Source organism: Diceros bicornis, chromosome 16 (assembly GCF_020826845.1).
Source record: "Diceros bicornis minor isolate mBicDic1 chromosome 16, mDicBic1.mat.cur, whole genome shotgun sequence".
NCBI classification, from domain to species: Eukaryota; Metazoa; Chordata; class Mammalia; order Perissodactyla; family Rhinocerotidae; genus Diceros; species Diceros bicornis.
This window is the reverse complement of record NC_080755.1, coordinates 26,474,026-26,496,982: the sequence shown is the minus strand read 5'-3', so window position 1 is coordinate 26,496,982 and position 22,957 is coordinate 26,474,026. Positions and strand designations below refer to the sequence as shown.

Sequence of the window (22,957 nt, the reverse complement as noted above, 5' to 3'; positions counted from 1 at the left end):
AACCCAGTTAATAAGTTATGGGTTAGGATTTAAAATAAAGTCTGACACCAAAAGTTGAGTCCTTAATCAATATAATGGACTGCTTCTAATACCACTATGAAGACTAATCATCTTGTCTGATTATATTTGTATGGTAAAATATGCTCACATTTCCTATGGTTATATTTATATGAAAAAATATGCACTGTGGGCACTGTCTTCTTGCTGCAGTTGCCAGAGAACCAATTCCCTGGCCCGAAGCTCTGAACCACTGATTATAAATCCCATAGATTGGGGCAAGGCCAATAGCAGGGTGAAGGCAGGAGGTATTGGGTTGGGAGAAGGGATCTGGGCATTGATTTTTTTTTTTTTAATTGACTTTATTTTTTAGAGCAGTTTTAGGATCACAACAACATTGAGCAGAAGGTACAGCGAGTTCTCCTATAGCTCCTTTTCCAGCACTCACACAGGCTCCCCTGCTATCAACATCCTGCACCAGAGTGGGCATTGATTTTTATGGTGGTGGAATAGGGGCTGAGAATGCAGGCAGCACACTAGGGGAAGCAGAGGAAGCCCGCATGCGGCATTTAATTCTCCTTTCTTCCCCTTTACCAGTGTTGATACCACAGACCTCACACTATCCTGTGTGCCCTGGACTAGCCTTAGGGGGAAGTGAAAATTAGAGATTTGGTGTGGATGGTGGTTGATCCCTGGCAACTCCAAACACAGAAGGAAGGAAAGAAGCTACATAAGGCAGTTGCGAGCAGTAGCATCACGGACGTTAGACTTTCTAGCTAGCCCTTTTGGTATATAAGGAAATATTGTAAGTCAGTTGTATTTCTAGAAGACTGTTCTACTTGGAATTTCTGGTTTCTGATTTGAGTGTCCTTTTTGTTTGTAAACCACTAATCCAACTTTTTATTGTTGTTGTTGAGTTGTAATGCATTGTGAATTAATTTCAAGTTTTTTTCTTTTTTTTTTTAAAAGTTCATATGAGAGATCCTAATAATCAGCTTCACGTAATTAAAAATTTGAAGATAGCAGTAAGCAACATTATCACCCAACCACCTCAGCCTGGAGCCATTCGGAAGCTTTTGAATGATGTTGTTTCTGGCAGTCAGCCTGCAGAAGGATTAGTAGCTAATGTGATTACAGCAGGAGATTATGACCTCAACATCAGTGGTATGTAATAAGGTTTATTATTATTTTTTAAATGAAGTTTTCTTTTGTTAGAAAATAATTCTGTAACTTGGAAAACATTCAATAAACACTTAAGTGCTTGCAGAGTGCTAGAGCCTAGGAATATGATGTTGAAAAAAACAGTCCTTTTAAGGACTTTCACAATCAAGTAAGTAGGCAGCTGTTCAAATAACTATGAATTACATGATTTCATTTTATTTTTTCATAATGAAAATGTTTTTGTGGTTCTGATTATAAAGTTTATATAAGTTCCATGAGGGCAGAACTTTGGGTCTTTATTTTATTCCAGTACCTAAAGTAATGCCTACAACATATGCATAATAAATATTTCTTGAATGAAAGAACTAACAGTAGATAAAAAACATATTCCTTTGTGACATGAGTAATATTATAAAAAGCATTATGTTTATTGTATTTTTAAAATTGCCTTAATGTTAAGTGGAGGAAATGTTTATAATATATGAATAAATATTTAATCTTTTCTGAGTGCTTCTTCATCTGATTTGAACGGTAAATATTTTCATAATAAGATTGGTGGGTGAAATTATATATTAATATGTAAAGTGAGTTAGCAGTATTTGGTGTGACTCTTTTCCAGTATGAAAAAGACTTATTTAATGGAGGGACATGGGATATATTTTTAGAGGGGAAAGATTAAAAATACATCATTTAATTAGGATATTTTAGCAGCCTAATAAAATAATCTTTTTAGGTCAGTCTAATTTATAATCTGTTATTATAACACCTCCTAATTGCATATTTAAAGATTTTCCTAAACATATAAAGAGAACTTAAGTGGTATGTTTTCGGTCACGAAGTAAGTTGGTTGCACTGGTATAGTTAGAAATATTTGTAGATTTATTTTGTTTGGATGTTTATAATTTTCCTTCTTTTTGTGGCATTAATTTTAATTCCAGCAAGATAAGTTAACTTGATAATTTGAAGTTTTGAATGTTATGGTTACCTTTACAAATCAAAAGAATCTGAATTTCAGGATACATATTTTGCGCAGTTCCTGGCATAAGATGTTTTCAGCACGAGGCAAAATTTGGATTTTTCTGGGAGAAAGTGGTGAAATTTGAACTGTGTCTGTCATCAGTGGAAAATTTGTGTTTAAGTGTGAAGGACAATGAATCAAATGCCAAAGCATCCAAGTTTTTATACTACCACAGCCATTAGTTAATTGAATGACTTGAATCAATTACTTATTCAGACTTGGTTTTGTTCTCTGAAAACAAGAATTTGGCTAAATTCTTTCTTAAGCCCTCTTCTTGCCTTTAATTTTGTGATTGTATTTTATGGGGTTTTTAACATTTTTTGTTATTCATGCAACAAATATTTACTGATTTCCTACTATATGCTTTGCATTGAGATGTAGAGATGAATAAAACATGCTATGTAAGTTCATAATCTAGGGGGGAGACAGTGCCTTTTAATTACAATACATTGTAATAGTGATATGGTATGTCTGATATGGCAGAATGCTAAGGGAACACAGACAGGGATTAACTATTATATTTAAAAAATAGGAGCCGGCCCCGTGGCATAGCGGTTAAGTGCGTGTGCTCTGCTGCTGGTGGCCCAGCTTTGGATACTGGGCGTGCACGGATGCACCGCTTGTCAGGCTGTGCTGTGGCAGCGTCCCATATAAAGTGGAGGAGGATTAGCATGGATGTTAGCTCAGGGCTGATCTTCCTCACACACACACACAAAATACCTTTTTTTATACTGCAAATATCTTTCTAACCTCCAAAACCCATAATACTTTTTTTTTTTTTCTGGTGAGGAAGATTAGCCCTGAGCTAACATCTGTTGCCAGTCCTCTTTTTTGCTTGGCCCTGGGCTAACATCCGTGCCCATCTTCCTCTACTTTATATGGGATGCCGCCACAGCACAGCTTGATAAGCGGCGCGTAGGTCCGTGTCTGGGATCTGAAGCTACAAACCCCGGGCTGCCGAAGCGGAGTGCGTGAAGTTAACCACTATGCCACCAGGCCAGCCCCATAATACCTTGTACTTTAAAAAAGATTTAATTTATCAAAATGATATATGCACAGAGACATAATGCTAAAAAGACTTCAAGGAAAAAACAACAGTGATCTGCTCCCTGTACCCCTGCGCCACCAGTTCTTTTAGTGGTTTCTTGTGGTATTTATTTTGTGTTTCAAAGTAATATTTTTATATGGCTATATGTGGCTTAGTGAATTTTAAATTTTATTTATTGATTTCTCATTATAATTGATGAAGATTTAGCTTAATTACTCTCTTTCCTCCTTTTCCCATTTCCCTAATGTAGTTTTCATGAAATTTTTGGTTAATATTCGCTGTTTACAGTATTATGACTAAATATTGTTTACTTCTTCACTGCTGAGCCAAATATTGGGCTTTCAGTTCTTTTTTATACAGCATTTAGTTTTTTCAGGATTTAGTCATTGCCTTTTTAAAACAACTTGCTGAGAGTTCTTTGTATCTTTGGCTAGTCTCTCAAACTTCCAATAGCCTCTTAGTACGATTTTCCACTTGACAGATGAATTTATGGGATAATCCATTTATCAGGATCTCCTTCCTGCACTCTTCTCTTTCTACTCCATGCATTCTCAATGGGGAATGGTATCATCCCTCAATGGGGTGAAAATTTGGTTCTGGGGGGGGCAAAAAATCTTAGTAATCACAATGGTTTGTGGCTCTCCAAAGGACCATAGTACATAAATAGATAAACAGTGTATCTGTGGTATTATTTAAAAGTATTTTTTTGGGGGAAGGACCAATTAGAAAAGAAATGTCTAAGAGAGCTCATGGGGAGAAATAAGGAAATAAAAGTTGCAAAACACTGTTCCACTCCATGGTGGACATGTTAAAGGACATGTGACAGTGCTCTCATTTTTTATTATGTTAGTGTCACAAAATTTGCTTGATATATAGTTCACAAGTGGGCAACTGCTAACGGCAGGTATGTGTATGAAGATGATTGGAAGGAACTAGATGATGTAGAAATGAAAAATTCATTGGATTAGTCATTCTATTTGCTACTTAGAAGTCTAAAAAATAAAAGTGTTCTGCAGTGATGGAGCAAATAAGATGACCTTTTTCTCTTTAGAAAAATTGTGAGCTGTCAAATTTTTCTGGAATGTTGCACCTTGAGTATGCAAGTGCAGGAAGAACCAGAAGCAATGATAAACTAGAACTTATTAGAGAGATATTTGAATCTGGACTCAGTATTTACATGACGAATGTGTTCAGATTCATGCATGACAGTTGATGAACAGTCAGTTGCATTCGAAGAACATTGCCTAATTGAGGCATATGTCTTTAAAACCAGGAAAATGTGGAATACAGTTTGAGTTTGCTATGTTTAAGTTCTTACTAAAATTTCTACATAGTTTTTTACTATGCCTTTATTCTTAATTCTATAAATAATTTGTAAAGTGAATTAAAAATACAATAAAATATTGAGTCAATTATATTCAGATGGTAAATGACAATGACTGTTTTTTGCTGATACACTGAGGGTTAAAAGGAATATAGTTTCAGAAGAGGACAGTTTATTTAAAAAAAATATTCCACTGTGGTGTCTGAGAAATTAAAAAATTGGATGTAAGTAATCATGACTCTCATCTCTTTAGAATACGTTGATTTTTGCTGATTTTTCTGAAAACACTTGATTAGAAATAGTCTCTTAGATCATAGTTCTCAAGGGTGTTGCTAAAATACAAGGTTAGTATTTCTTAGTTCTTCATATTATTTAAGATCTTTTATAATTTGTAAAAGGCTCACAAATTTTATATGAGTTCTAGTTTTAATTTGTTGTAACTTTCATGTTCTAAGATCCTCTAAATTAAACCATATTTTCTGATAATCACAGTGTTTACTGTCAAATATTTTTTACCTTGAGGCTATACATTTACTGAATTAAATAATTATACAACATTTAATTATTTAGTTCCTTTCCCTTACACTTGAATATTTTCATTTTGAAAATAGATTAAGTTTTGATATATCTATTACTGTTTATCTAAAGTTAGTAGTCCTAAGTGCCAACGTCATGTAGAATTTGTTAATATTTCTTAGTGCTTTTTTGTTTAGTCTGAGTAGTGATTTTCTGGCGCTTTCAGCTTTTGTGAATGATTAGGAGGGGAAAATATGTGATTTACAGGTGATGTTTATGTTTAGGATATCCAGTCTTTTTCACTTGCAGATTTGGAGTTACTAAGTATATTTGGTTTCCATAGGATGAGGACCAGAGTTGCTTGAGGTCTAGCTCACTGCTGGCAGCCTTTGTTAGACATAAATTGGGAACACTAATAACTCTGTGTCCCAAGTTACTGGCGTTAAGAAGGGAACAAAGAAGGTACGGGGAGAGAGAGCACTACATTTTCTGAGTGTGAATGGAGGATAGAGCATTATGTTGTTTTTCAGCTCCTAGCTGCCTTCTTCCTTACCAAGACAAGTACATTCTACATAGAGAAACTTTAATTGGTAGGATAACATGGTTGCTGTTTCAATTGCAAACAAAGAACATGTAGAGATGGAAAGGGGTATGAGCAAAATATTGATTTCATCCCAAAATAAGTACAAGAGAATTTTTTTATTGAGGTCATAATAGTTTATAACATTGTGAAATTTCAGTTGTACATTATCATTTGTCAGTCACCATATAAATGTGCCCCTTTACAACCCTTATGCCCACCCCCAAACCCCTTCCCCTCTATTAGCCACTAATCTGTTCTCTTTGTCCATGTGTTAGTTTATCTTGCGCATATGAGTGAAATCATACGGTGTTTGTCTTTCTCTGACTGGCTTATTTCGCTTAACATAATACCTTCAAGGTCCATCCATGTTGTTGCAAGTGGGATGGTTTTGTCTTTTTTTATGGCTGAGTAGTATTCCACTGTATGTATATACCACATCTTTTTCGGATCATCAGTTGATGGGCACTTGGATTGCTTCCACGTCTTGGCTATTGTGAATAATGCTGCAGTGAACACAGGGGTGCATAAGTCTCATTGAATTGTTGATTTCAAGTTCTTTGGATAAACACCCGGAAGTGGGATAGCTGGATTGTATGGTATTTCTATTTTTAATTTTTTGAGAAATCTCCATAACTGTTTTCCATAGTGGCTGCACCAGTTTGCATTCTCACCAGCAGTGTATGAGAGTTGCCTTTTCTCCACCTCCTCTCCAACATTTGTTATTTTTCATCTTGGTGATTATAGCCCTTCTGACGGGTATAAGGTGATATCTCAATGTAGTTTTGATTTGCATTTCCCTGATATTAGTGATGTTGAACATCTTTTCATGTGCCTGTTGGCCATCTGTATATCTTCTTAGGAAAAATGTCTGTCCATATCCTCTGCCCATTTTTTGATCGGGTTGTTTGTTTTTGTGTTGTTGAGTTGTGTGAGTTCTTTATATATTTTGGAGATCAACCCCTTGTCGAATATATGATTTGCAAATATTGTCTCCCAGTTGGTGGGTTGTCTTCATTTTGTTCCTGGTTTCCTTTGCCTTGCAGAAGCTCTTTAGTCTGATGAAGTCCTACTTATTTATTTTTTATTTTGTTTCCCTTGCCTGAGTGGACATGGTATTCGAAAAGATCCTTTTAAGACCAATGTCAAGGAGTGTACTGCCTATATTTTCTTATAGGAGTTTTATGGTTTCACGTTTTACCTTCAAATCTTCGATCCATTTTGAGTTAATTTTTGTGTATGGTGAAAGATAATGGTCTACTTTCTTTCTTTTGCTTGTGGCTGTCCAGTTTTCCCAGCACCATTTGTTGAAGAGACTTTTCTTTCTAGAAGAGAATTTTTAAGGGGAGAGAATTGTCAATAAATGTGAAAGTCTTTTGTTTAACATAAAAAATTTAAAAACTATCATTTTTTCCGCTTTCTGCAAAAATGTCATTTGAAAAAGCAAAAAAATAGAAGGATGCCCTTGATTTATTGGCATAAATAAACTGAAAGAGGACTTGTTAATTAGCCCCTCAAGGAAAACAGGTGGCTGAAAGGAAAACTTGCCTTATCAACCTAAATGTAACCAACCTGACTGATAAAACCCACTTCTGCCATATACTATATTTTTAAATTTTTCTTTTGCTTCTCATACATATCCTTAGTTGAGTACCCAGGGTCTTGCACCAGTATTTAGAAAGTATTATTTCAATTTAAGAACTCGTACGTGTGTGTGTACTTGCTTTTTCCTTTTGAAAATTAAAGACATTTATATAGTTCCAAAGTCAAAGCTATAAAACAAGGTATATCACAGAGGTCTAGCTTCTATCCATGCCCCCTCCCCTTTCTCTTCTCTCTATTCTCTCCCTTATATAGAATGAAATTTGTTAGATTTATCCTTCTATTATTTCTCTTTGACAATATAAGCAAATACATGTGCCTTTTCCTATTTTCTTCCTTTTCTTACGCAGAAATACATACTTTTCTGTGGTTGCCTTTTTTCACTTAACATTATCGCAGAGAGCACTTCATAGTAATATATATTTTCCTCTTTCTCTTACAGCTACATAGTGCATCTGTTTAGTGGATGTACCTTGGTTTGTTTAACTATGTCCCCTCCTGATGGACATGTGAGTTTTCTAGTCTTCTGTTAAAGATAGTGTTGCAATGAATAGCTATTGTGGAAGATCTAATTTGTTTATTCAGAACTCTTCAGCCCACCATGAAACAAACCTCTTTTTATATGTCTACAACTTATCTGTTATTTGTTAAATTTAAGCAGCGTTGAAGCAACAAAGTAAATAGAAAAATAATCAAAGTAGGTAGGTAAAGTCATTTCCCCATATCTATGGAGATTCCTTCCTATTTAACCAAAATTTTCATTTTCTAGTCTTTCTTTTCTTTTCATTGTACTAAAGGAAAATATACATTAGTTTTCTAGACAGATACCAATTTTGACTGACTTGGGATATATTTATGGGTTGGTAAGAAAATTGGTTTTGTATTGTAACAGAGTCTAGTCTGTGTCATTGTTTCTTCAATTTTTGCCACTTTTCATTTAGATTATAATATTTCTGGGAATGTTTTTCCTCTTTTGTAATACGTCTTTTTTTTTTTTTTTTTTTTTGCTAAGGAAGATTGGCCCTGAGCTAACATCTGTTGCCAGTCTTCCTCTTTTTGCTGGACCACATAGATACGCTATTGGTCAAGATGAACAGCTTTTTTTCTTCAACCTCCCAAGTCTTTAATGTAATATTATAATGTAAACAGAAAATATATTTACTATGTTTTCAGTGATTAAGATGAAAACAAAAAGTACATGCAGTTTTGTAATCAGCATAGGTAGCTAAATGGAGTGTCCTTTTAGTAAAACTGATTTAGGTACTCTGCTTAAACGTAGTGAAATGACTAAGTTTAAATAAAAGAAAGTTAGAATAGTTCTAATGTAAAATGCTTAGCATGGAGCAAGAGAGATTTGACATTTTAAGAATCACATTGTATACATGTATACAAAAAGTGAAAATATGTGTCTTTGTATTTGATTATAAGGTACGTATGCTTTGAAATTCTGTTTAAAGAGGTTTTGTTACTGTCATACTCAAGTAATCAAATTATAAAGTAGGTTTGTCAACCTCACTGCGATTGACATTTTGAGCCACATAATTTGTTGTGGGAGGCTGCCTTGTTCGGTTCATTGTGGGATGTTTTGCATCATTCCTGACCTCTTTCCCTAGATGCCTGTAGCATCCTCCTCCCCACTCTGGGTGTGACAACCCAAAGTATCTCCAGATATTGCCAGATGTTTCCTGGGGGTCAGAATCACTCTCGGTTGAGAACCACTTTTGAAATGATATCATTTATGAAAAGGAGCTACTTATGACAACATGACTGGTGGCAGGGGCACAAAACTTTAGTTCTACAATCTTTTTACTCACATAGGTAATACTTAAAGCATTAATCGGTAAGTAACTTGTGGGATCATTGTGTAACTTTGAGATTAACTCAGTTTTATTTTTGTAAATGTATATACTCCCACGTATGAATATATTTGTGTGTATGGCTTTATGTATATATATATGTACACACACATCACATATGTATATTAAAGCACAGATGAAAAATGCTTGCTGTATATCTTTAAGCACAAGTGAAAAATGCTTGTTTATTGCTAGAAATTATTTTTCACACCTTTTAGGAATATGGACTTGATATTTTTTCTGTTGTAAACTGATTCTATTGAGGAATTTTAACTGTTTTTTTTGTGTTAATTTTAGCTACTACTCCATGGTTTGAGTCTTATAGAGAGAGCTTTCTTCAGTCAATGCCAGCATCAGATCATGAATTTCTGAACCACTATTTAGCATGTATCCTTTGACATTTATGTTCTCTTAAAATCAAGTGTTTTGGAAGTTATTAATTTCAGAAATAGTTATATGAAGGCAAAATTATTGAGAGGATGTAGAGAATGGAAAAATTATTTTTTATTGGTGACGCTTCAAGTTTTGGTTATTGTTGTTTTTGTTAAATTGCGTCTCAGATAAAGGACTGATGTAATAAATTAATTTTGATTACAAAATGAAAATACTGAGGGCTTGCTTATTGTTTTTCTTTGTTCCCCAACTCAAATATTACATGCTTAATAAGTTTTCAAGTCATTTTAGAAAGAGGATATGTAAACTGTTAGCGTTAACTGCTTTTGCTGATTGCCTCAAAATTGATTGCTTATGCAAAAGCTCATATTTAAAAGCAGTTTTCCATTTTTTAAGTAACCTGTTTTATAGCTAGCTATTAACCTCCTTTGACAATTATGGCTTTTTAATTTTCTTAATGAGGTTGGAGAGAAAAGTTGAGTATGAGATTGCAGTGAGATAGAATGGCGAGGAGCAACACTCAGCAGAATTGTTCATTATGTTGATAGCTGTACAATTTTGGTATTGTCCATTTTTATTTTTATGGATTTCCCTATTGTATATGTAAATGACCTAAAAACTGTCAACAAAAAAATCTTTAAGATTTAGAACCTTGAATTACTTAGACGTGTTGGAGAAATTATTTTGTGCTTGTGGTGAAAACCTATGAAATCGGATTTTTTTTTAGCTCAGAAAATATCTTCCTGAAGTTTATTTTAGTAGGATAGTATTTATCATTGAGTGATAAGTGGTAATTACCTTAATAATTTGGTTTACAAGGTATGTTGGTAGCATCCTCTAGTGAAGCTGAACCTGTGGAACAGTTTTCAAAGTTGTCACAAGAACAGCATCGAATTCAGCACAACAGTGACTATTCTTACCCCAAGTGGTTTATCCCAAATACCCTTAAATATTACGTACTCTTACATGACGTAAGCGCAGGAGATGAACAGAGGTAAGCTTTATTTTTTTAGTTTAAAATTTTTCCCATTAAATGATTAATGTTAATTTGGACATGGCTTGTTTAAATTTTAGATATGTTTTTCATCCAAGAAAGTAAAAATTTATTAATAAATATTAAACTATATTTTTTATTCCATAGTTATATTCAACAGCTGTCATTTTGTTAGATTTCATATGTTTACCCAAACTTTTATTTCAATATGTATCTTTATTACTACAGTTTTTGTACAAAAGTGCTTGCTATTTTACACCTATAGGTCTTAGCTGTTATTTCTTACTTTATATAAAATTATTTCTCATTTTTCATCTTTTCTCCTTCCTAGTTTTTCTCTAACTTTTCACTTCTTGGCTGTTGCTTATGGACACTTCTTTTTCACTCTTCACTCTCTTGTCCCTTTATATTTTTAGCCTTGGTGTTTTTCACAGTCTCAGAAACAGCCAAACATTTCTTTATGTTTGATGTTCGTTATTAGTGATTTGCTGTATTCCTCTTATCTTTGGGATAAGTGAATAACTTATCTTTAAAAATAAAATAAGTTTTTGAAAAATAAGGTAACATTAAAAGCAATTTTATGTTTATGGCTTTGGAGTTTATTTTGACTTTTGGTTCAGTGTGTGGATCAAATTAATCTTTTGTTTCAAACTATTACTCTGATAATGCCATTTATGACATGCAATTAAATAATCATTTCTTGCCCTTGTTCTGAGCACAAATCATCTTTTAATAAATTTTCCTGTATAAAACCAAAGAATTATTCTGAGGATTACTAATCTTTAGGATTTTTTGAAATCATAAACAGTCTGTAGCCTGTTGGATAAAGTGTACTATATAAATAGAAATAATTTGAACTGGCTATTAAAATTAGGTTCTATCAGTTGAGTATGGTATGTATCTTCCATATTGAATGGTTGTAACTAGAATATTTAAGTGATAATTCAAGTATTAGATCAGTGGTTCTTATGTTTAGCAGAATCATTGGTAAAGCGAGCAGAAGTTTATTGTACTTGAGTGTATACACATACACATATACTTATATCTGTATTTATACAAATTTATAACTATTTTACTTATCCAGCCTTAATTTTATAATGTGTAATATGATTTAGTTGTTTGCTAGGCTTGTTAGTTGTATAATATTAGTATCTGCATTTGAATATGACATAAGGTTTTCCATGTATTTTTTGGCACCAGATGGCTGATTGACTAAAAAACTACCTATTTTTTAAACTGGGTTAGCTTATGTATCAAAATTGCATTTTTCATTAGAATGTGCTGTTTGCTTCTTAGCCTGTCTTATCACTTGATTTAACTTATCTTCCACCAACTAGGAAGTTGAGTTAGAGTAAGGAAATCAAAATGCTTCTTGTTGCATCCGAGATATAGCTCATGGATCTAGCTATTATAAATTTTGTAAGAAAAAAGGGTGGATTTTTATGTAATAAATACCTTAGCTGCTTTTCTCTTGTTTTCGCTTTCCTCCTTTTCTTCCTCTGAACTGTATCCCTTTGGAGACAGCTAAGGGAAGGATAAACTATGGCAGTGAAAGATGTTTTGTAAGTTTTTGGATGCTATACTTTTCTGTTTTAGTGCTTAGCGTTGTGTGAGAGGTGTCTGTTCTCTTAGACAGAATTTCCCAAAGTCATATTTCCAAGACTAGTTCTTAGAGTTGAATGAGTTCCTGATCTATAAGTTGGAAGCCGCTCTTTGGAAATTCACAGTGTACATTAGTGAATGGAAGGCTGTGAGATGGTCTGCTGCAAAGAGACAGTTTGGCTTTGTTTACTGTAGTTCCCCAAAGTCGTTTGACCCTCAGAACTTTCTCTTTGAGGGGCCGGCCCTGTGGCTTGGAGGTTAAGTGTGCGCGCTCCGCTGCTGGCGGCCCGGGTTCGGATCCCGGGCGTGCACCGACGCACTGTTTCTCCGGCCATGCTGAGGCCGCGTCCCACATACAGCAACTAGAAGGATGTGCAGCTGTGACATACAACTATCTACTGGGGCTTTGGGGGGAAAAATAAATAAAATCTTTAAAAAAAAAAAAAGAACTTTCTCTTTGAATAACATAGGAGTATCTTACAAAATTTTATTTCATGAAGCATACTTTGGTAACTCTGGTTTATAGTGATATCTAGGCTAGCTGAAGTTCAGTTAGCATCATGATCTTTGTTTTAATTTTTTTTATTATTCTATCTCTAATTTTCTGTTCTGCCTTTGTTGAGGACTATTTTTCCATTATTTTAATATTTATTATTTTCTAAGATCTCCCCATTTACTACAAACTTTTTTCAATTTTTTTATTTTAGAGCTGAATCGATTTATGAAGAAATGAAACAGAAATATGGAACTCAGGGTTGCTATTTACTTAAAATTAATTCTCGAACATCTAATCGAGCATCAGATGAACAGATACCAGATCCTTGGAGTCAGTATCTCCAGAAAAATAGTATTCAAAACCAGGTATATGTAAAAAACAACAATGAAGCAAACCACAAAAGCTGTATTTCAGTTTTGACATAATGGTATCACTGTAGAAATTTTTATGTCTTGGTTTAACTAATTACTAATATTTATTTTGTGGAATCTAGATAGTTTTGATCCGTCAGCATGTGAGCTCTAAAATCAGTGGTTCAAAGCTGTTTTTAACTAACTGTTTTAGTCAGTAATCCCTTATGTGTATTCCTTTCAGGTATATAATGTCAGTGTTAATTATCTTTTTCTTAAAAGATGAAAAGTAAGTTACACAAGATTTGAATTAGATTGGCTAGACATATAGGGAATAGAATTTTTGACTTGGACATTTAATTCGTTATGAATGCTTACAGTCAATTCTTTATTATCCACATGCTCTGGGGTTGCCTGCCTTCATTTTCAACATGCTGTTCTTATGGCCACCTTCTGCTGCTCATGCTTTGTAGGTGGGTGGGCTTTTTTCCCTGACTTTCCTCTGATTTCCTTTCCTTCTGAATTTTTAGGAAGTGTTTCTTCCTAATCTACTCTTTTCTTAATCTGAAATTCTAGATTACTGTTAATTGTTGTCTGTTGGCCAGAAGTAGGTGGATGTAAGATTTCATACTCTGTAAACTTTTAAGATAGAATTGTATGCGACTTGGTAGTAGTCAAAAATGCCAAGTTCCTATGCTTAGTTCAGATAATCAAGAGGTGACTGTTTCCTGTTTAAAAGGATTTCTTAAGTAAATGGAAAATATATTTATATTTTGTACAATTAAACTACATTATGTACTATTTATGTGATTATTTTTTAAAAATGTCAATTATAATAAAGTTTATGTAATTTTTGATATTCTAATATAAATATTGTTTAACAATTTGTTTATTTGCTTTACTTTTCTATTGTATATATGGGATTTTTGATCCAGATACAGTGCTATACTGATATTTTACTCACTTTAATACTGAGATGATTGCTGACCTTTTTAAAGATAATGCTGGGGGAAAGTGAGGATAAAAAAACCACCTGGATGTGAAGGAGCTTTATTTTTTAAAATGGTCTTTCAGGGTCACACTCAGAAGAGGAACAGTATTGACATATTCCATTTAGAGTCCAGCCATCTAAGGTTGAGAAGGGGAACATACGTCAGATTGTCTTAGAACTTTTGATTGGAGAACAGTTTAAAGGTTATCAAATCCAACGTCTGTTCAACTGGTTTAATTTCCTTTAAACCTCTGAATGACTTCATCTAGTGACAGTACTCACTGTCGTCTCAAGTGACCCTTTCCATGTCTGAACAGCTTGAGGATCAACCCAATTTTCTCCCTTTGCTTATACTCAGTCTTGTGGGGACCGTATCAGTTTTCCATTCCATATAGAATGATAGCTTTCAGGTCCCTTTTTATATTTTTCCAGGCTAAATATACCCAGTTTTTTCAGCTTTTTTTTTTAAATGGTGGTTTCAGACAGTTTCTTGATTTCTTATCCTGATCACTTTCCTCTTATTAAGTTCTAGTTTATATATTTCTTTCAAAGCATGGCACTCAGAATAATACCTCCTATTTACTGGTCTCTTGGAATAGTCTGGGTATTTTCAGTCTAAGTTTTTTTTGTTGGCTGAGAAACCAGTACCTTTGTACAAATAAACATTGCATTGGATATTTTTCCAAAACACCTCTGTGTTTTCAGACTGCACTCCAACCTATTAACACTGTGTTCATGACACAGGAGATTCCATACCATCCCTCATTTTTTCCCCTACTCTAGTAGTCCATCTCTCTTGCCATTATTATTCCTTTCTTAGACGCATATATAGATATTCATATAGACATACACAGATCACATGTAAACAGATAAACTGAAAAAGAGATAATTTGAATTCGGAAGAATTAGGGTAGTAGATTGAATGTGAAAGGGAATTTAAGAATATAGTAGGTGAGGACTGGAGTGTTAGAATAAGATGCATGGAAGAAGTTAAGAATTTAGAGGAATGGAAGAAAACAGTCACTGTAGCAAATGAGGCTTACAGTTAGCAGAGCAACCATAGATGTTGATGGATTTGGTAGTGTCTTAAACGTGATTAAATATAACTGTTAATGCTTTTTTATTTTATTTTGATAGGAATCATATGAAGATGGCCCTTGTACTATAACTTCAAATAAGAATTCTGATAGTAACTTGCTTTCATTGGATGGATTAGATAACGAAGTCAAAGGTCTTGATATACTTTCTCTAAGTTCTCTTTTGATTGAAATATGCAAGTTATTGTGTTATCAAAGCATGCTAATCTTTATAGATAAAAGATGGGGGATATTTTCATAATGAAAAAAGATAATGGGCAGGTTAGCTTTTCCTCTGAAGATTTTATTGAATCATTTGAGTCTGATTTTTTTTTGACATTTAAAAATTTATGAGTAATCAGATTTCTTTACATTTTTGTAGAAAGCAAGGGAAGATATGATGTGCCACATTAATTATTCCCTAAATTTACATGCTTTTGAGAGCTTTGTTTCTGTATTTTATTATTTTTTTTAATCTTTTTTTTTTTTTTTGGTGACGGAGATCAGCCCTGAGCTAACATCGTGCTAATCCTCCTCTTTTTGGTGAGGGAGACCGGCTCTGAGCTAACATCTATTGCCAGTCCTCCTCCTTCTTTTCTTCCCCAAAGCCCCAGTAGATAGTTGTATGTCATTGCACATCCTTCTAGTTGCTGTATGTGGGACTCGGCCTCAGCATGGCCAGAGAAGTGGTGTGTCGGTGTGCGCCCGGGATCCAAACCCGGGCCGCCAGTAGCGGAGTGCGCGCACTTAACTGCTAAGCCACGGGGCCGGCCCTCTGTATTTTAAATTACAGTTTTGGTAATGATAGCTCTAGAATTTTTTTATTGTAATTTTTCTTATTGCTTAGTTGTGCTATTTAAGAGTAATTCTTTAGGGGCTGGCCTGGTGGCGCAGTGGTTAAGTTTGCATGCTCTGCTTCAGCAGCCCGGGGTTCGCAGGTGCGGATCCTGGGCGCAGACGTATGCACTGCTTATCAAGCCATGCTCTGGCAGGTGTCCCACATATAAAGTAGAGGAAGATGGGCATGGATGTTAGCCCAGGGCGAGTCTTCCTCAGCAACAAGAGGAGGATTGGCAACAGATGTTAGCTCAGGGCTAATCTTCCTCACCAAACAAAAAATAAATAAATAAAAGTAATTCTTTATATTATTTTAACACTGTATTTTTCTTCATTTATTTACATGAATTTATAAATTTTTGTTAGGTGTAAAAAGTAATTTTCCCCCTGTAATTTTAGGGGGGAAAATGCTAATGTTATTGTATCTTAGACTTCTAAGATACACAGAAAGATAAAGGGTTCTGACATTCTTTTTTTTCTTTAGCAATATGGTAGTAATATCACAATTTTCTCTTGCATTCTGAGAGTAAAAGAAAGATCTGTTTTTCAGTAGATGGCTTACCAAATAGCTTTAGAGCTCACCCACTTCAATTGGACACATCCAGTGACCCTTCTAACAGCATTGATGGCCCAGATCATGTAAAATCTGCTTCATCATTACATGAAACAAAGAAAGCAAATACTGGAATTATTCATGGTGCATGTTTAACCCTTACTGATCATGACAGAATTCGACAGTTCATACAAGAGTTCACATTTCGAGGCCTTTTGCCACATATAGAGAAAACAATTCGGCAATTAAATGATCAGGTAAGATTTAATTTTTTGGATTAGTATTTTTAAAATTTCGATAAATAGTAAACTTGACAATATAGCAGTATAAGTTATTTAAAGTATTTGGAGTTTTTCTTTTTATAATAGACCAATATTGGGATTTACTGACGTTACCATCAGTGATGAAATTTTATTAAATCCTAGAAGAGGCTTATTTATTTTCACTAGAGATATTGTCAGCATATTGGACAGTTTCTTTAAATCAGTGTTGTTAAAATGAACATTTGCTGACTCTTAAAGCTTTTTAGTTATTTAGAATTTGTTTCTTTTATATGTAAAAAATATTAAATTCTCATATTTGTCAACATATTTAATCTTTTTTCTTAGCTAATATCAAGAAAAGGTTTGAGTCGATCTCTATTTTCTGCAACTAAAAAATGGTTTAGTGGCAGTAAAGTTCCAGAAAAGAGCATTAATGAGCTGAAAAATACATCTGGATTGCTGTGAGTAAAATATTATTGTTTGTTTTCCCTGTGTTTAACTCTGATTACTGTTTGACTTATATGATGTTCTGCAAAAAATGACTATCTCTTTAGTTTTTTAATTTCATATTGGTCAAAACTCAGGTAGATAAGAACAGTGACTGTAAGTAAATTACATTAAATTAAAAAAAACCCTTTAAGTAATTGGATATCTAAAATGAGCAAGATAACTGGGAAAGTCACTTTACTTTGAGTCTGTTTCTCTATTTGTAAAGAGATAGAGTTAGATTAATAACTCTTCTATGTTAAAATATTGTGGTCTAGTGAGATTCTAAGACATGGCATATAGTTAGAAAATTTTGTTTAATATAAAATCCTGTTTTAAGGGAAAAGAAAATTCATTTTGGATTTTTGTTTTCTGGTTGTATATAAAGGTGAGTCACCAGGAATTAACCATTTGCTTCATAATTTGACCATGGAGAAAATGCTTGCCTGCTCTTGAGATGTTCTAAGTGTAGGGCTATAAATTACGTAAATAAGATGTAACCATTTCCAAATATTTGAGGAATGACACTGTCTCCTTGGAAGTAGAATTCTTGTAAAGCAGGATCAGTTTTCCTCATGTTCTGGACAGCTGAGCTGCTTGTTGGACATTTCATAATATTTAATGGTTTAGGGGTCATAAATTATAAATTACTTTCTTATTTTGTATTTACAGGTATCCACCAGAGGCACCAGAGCTTCAAATCAGGAAAATGGCTGACTTATGTTTTTTGGTGCAGCATTATGATTTGGCTTATAGTTGCTATCATACTGCGAAGAAGGATTTTCTTAATGATCAAGCAATGCTTTATGCAGCTGGTGCCTTGGTTGGTATTCTATAGTATTATAATTTCTTATTTCTGCTACCGTAAATGATAGAAATTTCTTTTTATGAAATGGTAAACAAAATACCTAGGGATCAATTTGTACTCAGAAACCATACAATGCTTTATGGGTTTTAAATTAGTTTATGTTGAATTGATGGATTTTTCTTAAACTAGTGCATTCAAACATGGTCATGTATGAGGGTTGATTTCTTAGTTTTGATTAGTACCTTCTAATTTTCGTGTCTGTTTTCAAAATTTAATTTGAATTTCACTTTTTGTTATATTCACAGTATAAAGTTTTCTTTAGAAGATGTTTTTAGGCCTCTTGAAAAATGATTTTAAATTACTTGAAATGTTTTTTTCTGATGTAAGACTATATGTTGGTTAAGAACGTGTACTTTGGTATGAGAGAGGCTGTCATCTTCGGCAAGTTATTGAACATCTCTGAGCCTCAGTTTTCTCATCTGTAAAATGTGAATCCTAATGGCAATAGAGTAAGATAAGGTATGGGCATGTAAAGTGCCTAGCACACTGCCTTGCATATGTATGTACACTGTCAGTAAGCATTGGCTATGTTAGTTTTTGTAATTGATATGTAAACCTAGGTGTTTCAGGAGGAATTTTCTGTATTTTGCTGCCTTATAACCTTTTAATGTGTTGGAAAAGTTGTCATAAATATATTTGTAATGTGCTTTCTGTGCTTAGAAGAGAGTAAAACTAGCACTGTTACTTTTCTTCTTAGTCTTTTTTTTTTGTGTGTGAGGAAGATCAGCCCTGAGCTAACATCCATGCCAGTCTTCCTCTTTTTGCTGAGGAAGACCAGCCCTGAGCTAACATCTGTTGCCAGTCCTCCTCCCTTTTTCCCCCAAAGGCCCAGCAAATAGTTCTGCGTCATAGTTGCACATCCCTCTAGTTGCTGTATGTGGGATGCCACCTCAGCATGGCCGGACAAGTGGTGCGTGGGTGCATGCCCAGGGTCCGAACCCAGGCCACCAGTAGTGGAGTGCGCCCGCTTAACCACTAAGCCACGGGGCCGGCTCCCTCTTAGTCTTTTTAAAAACATGTAAGCTTATAAATAAGTGTAAAGGATAAAAATATGTAAGAACTTTAGATACTTCATTGGTAGTTATCATGTAGACACTTTAATAACTGTCATCTATTCTGCATTTATTTTAATACTATGTATGTATAAAACTAAAATAGTTAAAAATGTAAAGCTAAAATAGCAAAATTGTATTACTGTTCTTTTTTATTTCTATAATATTTTTAATGAAAAAGTCAGCTAACTTTTAAAACCTTGTTCAGGAACTGAAAATATGTTACCTTCATGAGTAGAAGTGTTTGAAAAATTATATGAATTGTCCTTGTCTACACATTCTCTGATCTTTTATTATAGTCATCTAATGTAAGCTAATATGAAATCATGAGTACTTAATGTTATTTCATTAATACCTTATAACATAGGTATAAATTGATAATTATAAAATTATACATAGTGTCCCTGCAAATTGAAAGTTTTCGTATAGGTAAAATCTTATAAACGTATAGCAAAACATTTCTGATTTTATGTTGCTTCAGCTTTTTCATTTTTATCTACGGTCTGATAAATACTACATTGAAACTATTTAGGTGGAGGCATTAGTAGCAGCTATGTGAGAGAAAAGAATTTAGCACTGAAAAATAAGGCATATCTGCTATAAAACTTAATATATACATACCTGAGAACACTTGTAGTCTATAAAAGGTGCCTTAAAAATGATAGGCCTTGGAGAAAAATAGAGTTGGGACAATCCTCTTAAAACCTATGTATCTTTGTAACCAGAGCATAAAACATTTTTGTACCTTGGGAGATGACCTATATAATCTAGTGAGGCAGCTCAGCATGGCTGGAGTTTCCCTCAAGGAATAAAAAAAATACACAAAAGCATATGTAAATACTGTCTGGGGGTAGGGGTGGGGAAAAGGAGCTCTTAACCAGTGGAGTTACCATGAAGGTGAGCATGGAAGGAAGTGCAACCTGCCTTGAGCCAAGAGCTGTGCAAAGGCTGGAGGTAATACTTCTCTGGAGACAGAGTCCACACACCAACGTGTAGACATTCATTTTTTATTTTCTTGGAATACAGATGAAAAAAGTTCCTGCCTGTACAACAGCTGACTGAGCTCAGGGCTTTTTCCTTTCCTGCTGATGGTTATAATTCTGTATTTGCTGTTTTTGATCCCCTTGCCTAAGAAAAATTATTTATAAGTGAATACAAACTTTATTTGTACTGATATCACTTCCCTATTTAACATTCACATATTAGCTAATTGATAAGGTCAAAATGTGTTGTTGTAGAACAGACTATACTGCCTGCCTTTTTAGATGAAAATTATAGAAGATATTTAGTTATTATGATTAGAAAGTTAAAATATATATCATAGCAAAAGCAATCATAGGAATATTTGGAGAAATATGGGTTTTTTTATAGTTTAATTTGCTCTGGTGGTCTAGTGGTTAAGATTTGGTGCTTTCACTGTTGCAGCCAGGGTTCGTTTCCTGGTCAGGGAACCACACCACCCATCTGTTGGTTGTCATACTGTGGCGGCTGTGTGTTGCCATGATGCTGAAAGCTGTGCCACTGGTATTTCAAAGACCAGCAGGGTCACCCATGGTGGACAGGTTTCAGTGGAGCTTCCGTTGTCTAATAGAGTGCTGGAGGATGAGAGGATGGCACAAAAAGACCAGGCAGTGTTCCTGTCTGCTGTACACAAGGTGGATAGGAGTTGGAATAGAATCGACAGCACTAACAATAAAACTAACTGAAGATTAAGTAGATTACTCCAGTTCTTGATGAAAATCTTTGTAAAATGTATAAATCCATTATTGTAGTCTATAAGAAATGATTTAATGGTTTATAACTGAAGATTGTGCAGTAACTTGGGTGATCATTCTGAATGTTCTCACTGTATCTGTAGAAATTGTCAGTTTGTATATTAATATTTCTTGTAGAATTAAATTGGAAAATAACTTAGAATTTGGGGCATATTTTTATTACAGGATTATTTCTTAGTACACTTTGTATATACATGTAGTAAATCTAATGTATTTTTTGTACAATATTATACCATAATTCAATATATATTAGATATTTCTTGTACAATGTAGAACCCTATATATATTCACTATGTATATTAGTTAAAATATAAACTAATTAAGAATACATGATGTTTCAGAGCTATAGAATATTTCGTTGCATGGATATGACATATTTTCATTCAGTTCATTCAATGAATTTTGGAGCAGACACTGCTAGGTACTGAGGATACAGAGGTATTCTGAAACAGATATGCTTTGTATTGTCATGGGACTTATAGTCTGTCAGGTTAAAGGCTTTAGACGTATCCCAGTTTTTAGATAATTAAATTATTTCTGTATTTTTTTTTTCTATTTTAAAAAATGTTGCAGAGAAAAATGTTTATTCATCTTAAAAGTAGATTGACATTAACAACTTTTTTCCCCAATTTATGAAAGTTTCATCTATTTTAGTTAAATTTTTTTGTGTGTGTGTGAGGAAGATCAGTGCTCAGCTACCATTCGATGCCAATCCTCTTTTTGCCGAGGAAGACTGGCCCTGGGCTAACATCTGTGCCCATCTTCCTCTACTTTATATGGTACGCTGCCACAGCATAGCTTGACAAGCAGTGCATCGGGGCGTGCCCGGGATCTGAACCTGAGAACCCCGGGCCACTGAAGTGGAGTGCGCGTACTTAACTGCTATGCCATGGGGCCGGTCCCTCTAGTTAAATTTTTATTAAAACTTGATCTAAGTGAGACCACAAGTATGGACATAATAGGATATTTTACTAAGAAGCCAAAACCTGTATTTTCATCTTCATTTCTAAATCCGTTAGCACCATTGTATATTATTTGAATTATTAACAGTAGAATGGGTTTTTTTGTGTGTGTGTGTGAGGAAGATCAGGCCTGTGCTAACATCTGCCAATCCTCCTGTTTTTTTTTTTTTTTTTCTGAGAAAGACTGGCCCTGGGCTAACATCCATGCCCATCTTCCTCCACTTTATATGGGATGCCGCCACAGCATGGCTTGCCAAGCAGTGCGTCGGTGCGCGCTCAGGATCCGAACCGGCAAACCCCGGGCCGCCGCAGCGGAGTGCGTGCGCACTTAACTGCTTGTGCCACTGGGCCGGCCCTAGAATGGGTTTTAAAAATGAAATAAGAAGGCCTATAAAATTGACAGTAATCTGGGTCTAAGAAATGGTCTTGTGCCTTCTGTATGATATAGGATATAAACTGTAGAGTATGTAAATAGCTGAAAATATTTATAGTGCAAGCTGTTGTGACCTCTGTTTTCAAATTTTGAAGCCAATAAATTGGAAAGAGATGTTCTTTATTTTGTATCTCTCTCTATGGTCTTGTCATTGGTTTGTTCCCTACTCAAGAATAGAGAAGAACCGGGCCGGCCCCATGGCTTAGCGGTTAAGTGTGCGTGCTCCGCTACTGGCGGCCCGGGTTCGGATCCCGGCCGGCCGTGCACGGACGTACCGCTTCTCCGGCCATGCTGAGACTGCATCCCACATGCAGCAACTAGAAGGCTGTGCAACTATGACGTACAACTATCTACTGGGGCTTTGGGGAATGAAAAAAAGGAGGAGGATTGGCAATAGATGTTAGCTCAGGGCCAGTCTTCCTCAGCAAAAAGAGGAGGATTAGCATGGATGTTAGCTCAGGGCTGATCTTCCTCACAAAAAAAAAGAAAACAGCAAAATAAACACAAAGAAATAAAAAAAAAAAGAGAAGAACAGGGAGGAGATGGTAGCAGAAATCTTAAGCTAGGTTCGTTTGGAAGTTATATGTACCATAACTGAAATTGTTTACTAGGTCTTCTTGAAAAGCTCATTTAAATACTGAATGATGGACTTTGAAATTTGACTAGAGAGTTTTAAAACTAAAAGCCTATAAATATATTTTTCAAGTCTACATTAGGCTATGAA

At 34.6% G+C, this 22,957-nt stretch overlaps 1 protein-coding gene across 4 annotated transcripts in view; it reads left to right on the top strand.

Annotated features, from left to right (window-relative positions):
• The window catches only part of TRAPPC8 (trafficking protein particle complex subunit 8), an 86,155-nt gene that overhangs the window by 5,006 nt on the left and 58,192 nt on the right, over window positions 1–22,957 (top strand). For 2 of the 4 annotated variants that reach the window (XM_058556946.1, XM_058556948.1), the window contains exons 2-9: window positions 967–1,161; window positions 9,400–9,489; window positions 10,315–10,489; window positions 12,799–12,952; window positions 15,066–15,159; window positions 16,395–16,651; window positions 17,003–17,118; window positions 17,816–17,966. In XM_058556946.1, the coding sequence (XP_058412929.1) occupies window positions 967–1,161; window positions 9,400–9,489; window positions 10,315–10,489; window positions 12,799–12,952; window positions 15,066–15,159; window positions 16,395–16,651; window positions 17,003–17,118; window positions 17,816–17,966 (1,232 nt within the window). Of the gene's footprint in view, window positions 1–966; window positions 1,162–9,399; window positions 9,490–10,314; window positions 10,490–12,798; window positions 12,953–15,065; window positions 15,160–16,391; window positions 16,652–17,002; window positions 17,119–17,815; window positions 17,967–22,957 lie in introns of all 4 variants that reach the window. The other 2 variants (XM_058556947.1, XM_058556945.1) reach the window with 1 other exon arrangement.